The following is a 2,248-nucleotide window of genomic DNA, read 5'->3' on the forward strand; positions in this document are numbered from 1 at the left end:
CATGCCTCTAGCCGAGCTGGTCATCCCAGCGCGTCAACACCCAAGGGATCTGGGGTTCAAATCCCAGACTATCCCCTTTTTTTCTTATTGTTTTAACTATAAAAGGGGCACAACCTACTTCATCTGTCATTGTGCATCACTTTTTATATCCAATTTTAGTAAATATCGATGATAAGGTTGAATGTGAATTTTTTTCTAATTTTTAATGAAAGATAACACTTACATAAAAAATTGGAACACTTTTGCAAGAATAGTTAACGTTTTTACGAAATTGGAACATTTCTCTGAAAAGGAATATTTTTGAACATATGTTTTTTAAAGAATGTTTTTTACGGGTAAGAATGTTTTGTTTTTTGAGGGGTAAGAACATTTCTCTAAAAAGTATAATTTTCATAATGTTTTGTTTTTTGAAAAATATATTTTATTTGCAATTTTTCTTTGCACTATTTGGGCTTGGCACAAACATTGGAAGTGGCAAATAGCACTGGGATTGTAGAAATAATAAGTTTAATCCCAGTTTTATAGTTAAGTTTCTTGGCTCAAACAGCCAAGCTCTACATCAGTACTTATCATGAATTTCTCCAGTCCACGCCTCTTTCAGGTAATATCAGAAAATACATGAGATGTTACAACAGAAGTACATGTTGAAAGTTGATCTGTTATTCCAAAAAGATAATATGGTAGGTCCGTAGAAATTTAGCTACCCTTAAACATAGGATTAGAATTGCAATATTTTTTCATGCAGACATGACAGATGAATAGGGGGCAAATGAGATAATGACTTGATATTTCTGAGAAGAATGATCAACAGTTAGCATTACAGGATGTAAATTCCTGTTGTGCTTCATTCAGAGATATGTGCATTGCATCATCTCATACATAACCAGAGGTCATTTTTCTGTCTAACGAACCTTCCTTGGTGACAGAGATATGCCAATGACTTTTCTTTCGATTCTTGACTTTCAGAGGTAATGGATGGAAGAATTACAATGTCTATTGTTCAGAAAAGAACATAGGGCTTGATCTAGAAACCACTGAAGATATTGTTTGTGCAGAACCAAAGCCACATCCTGGTGCTTGTTGAGAATGGCGAATGCAAACAGGGAATCTGAGAAACTGAAGGTGGTGGTCCACTCTCTGTCCTTGTAACAATGCAATCTTGCATTCAATTCGTTCATTCCCCAGCAAAAAAAAATATCTTGCTGGAGAGGAGATGGCACTCCTCCTCCTTTGCTTTATATACTTCATGATCCCATGGTACTCGCCTTTTAGTTTTCGCATCTGGTGAGGAAAAAAAATGTATTGTTGTTTTCAGAGTACTTCTCAGGAGTTAGTGCCAAGAGTACACTGAAAGAAGTTGGAGAAATCTTCCCAGATAACTTTAGGCACGGGGAAAAAGGTTAGTTTTTCTGCAATGATGTGGATAATTGTAAGATATGATAAAGCTTATAGATCATCTAGTTTGGCATGCTCCTGTCACCTAATTGAAGCTAACATAACAATACCTCTAGTGTATCTAAATTTAGTACCATGAAATTGGAGAACTATACAGATTGATTTCTCATTTCTCGTTTCAGAAAATAGCATGATCTGTTTTTAATACTGACACTTGGAGTGCTCCTTATAAAATGAGAATGTGCCTTTTAATATTAAAGCTCTTGGCATGGTATAGAAACTCAAATCGAACTAACAATAACATACTAAGCGTTGTGTGAACTAACTGTACATATTTTTTACGAAGCAAATATAGCTCTTATGTTAGGATAATCCTTTCACTACAACACTTGAGAAACAAAGCACCTTCCTTTGATTTTTTCTGCTAGGCATGAAAGCTACAATAACAATTGGCAGTTTCTGTAGAATAAAGAGACGAACTGAAAGATACGGGCATGATAGAACCTTGCATGTCAAACATTCTTTGCTTCTAGTTGAACTGATAGGTCATGGGTGTCAACTCTACATTTCCATACACATCAATTATGTTTCTCTCCCAACTGGTAAGTAGTGTCCACAAACCTGGATTTACTGAAGAACGGAGAGCACGGAACTCGGTTGCGGCAACGACCATCTTAGCCATGTGGTCGGCGTTGCAGTACATGCCTAGACGCATGGCCTGGAGGACCTCCCTGTCTGGATGATCCTGGACAAAGAACGTCGCTACCGACAGAACAATGAACAGGAAGGCGAGGTCGCCGTCCCACCCTGTGATGACGGAGCAGCAGAGGAGCATGGCAGTGTTGCGCGCTAG

At 37.7% G+C, this 2,248-nt stretch overlaps 1 protein-coding gene across 1 annotated transcript; it reads right to left on the reverse strand.

Annotated features, from left to right (window-relative positions):
* Window positions 1-748: 748 nt before the first annotated feature.
* Window positions 749-2,242, reverse strand: LOC119363676. The gene is made up of 2 exons (XM_037629040.1): window positions 2,017-2,242; window positions 749-1,281 (listed from the first exon to the last, which is right to left on the reverse strand). Exons 1-2 carry the CDS (start codon window positions 2,228-2,230, stop codon window positions 1,175-1,177), a joined length of 321 nt encoding a protein of 106 aa, XP_037484937.1. The 5' UTR covers window positions 2,231-2,242; the 3' UTR covers window positions 749-1,174.
* Between the last annotated feature and the right edge of the window lie 6 nt (window positions 2,243-2,248).

Source organism: Triticum dicoccoides, chromosome 2B (genome assembly GCF_002162155.2).
Source record: "Triticum dicoccoides isolate Atlit2015 ecotype Zavitan chromosome 2B, WEW_v2.0, whole genome shotgun sequence".
Taxonomy (NCBI): Eukaryota; Viridiplantae; Streptophyta; class Magnoliopsida; order Poales; family Poaceae; genus Triticum; species Triticum dicoccoides.

Coding starts and splice junctions, on each gene's coding strand:
- LOC119363676 (XM_037629040.1), bottom strand. CDS start 2,230: ATGCTCCTCTGCTGCTCCGTCATCACAGGGTGGGACGGCGACCTCGCC. Junction 1,282..2,016: donor CCGTTCTTCAGTAAATCCAG/GTTTGTGGACAC, acceptor TTTCCTCACCAG/ATGCGAAAACTAAAAGGCGA.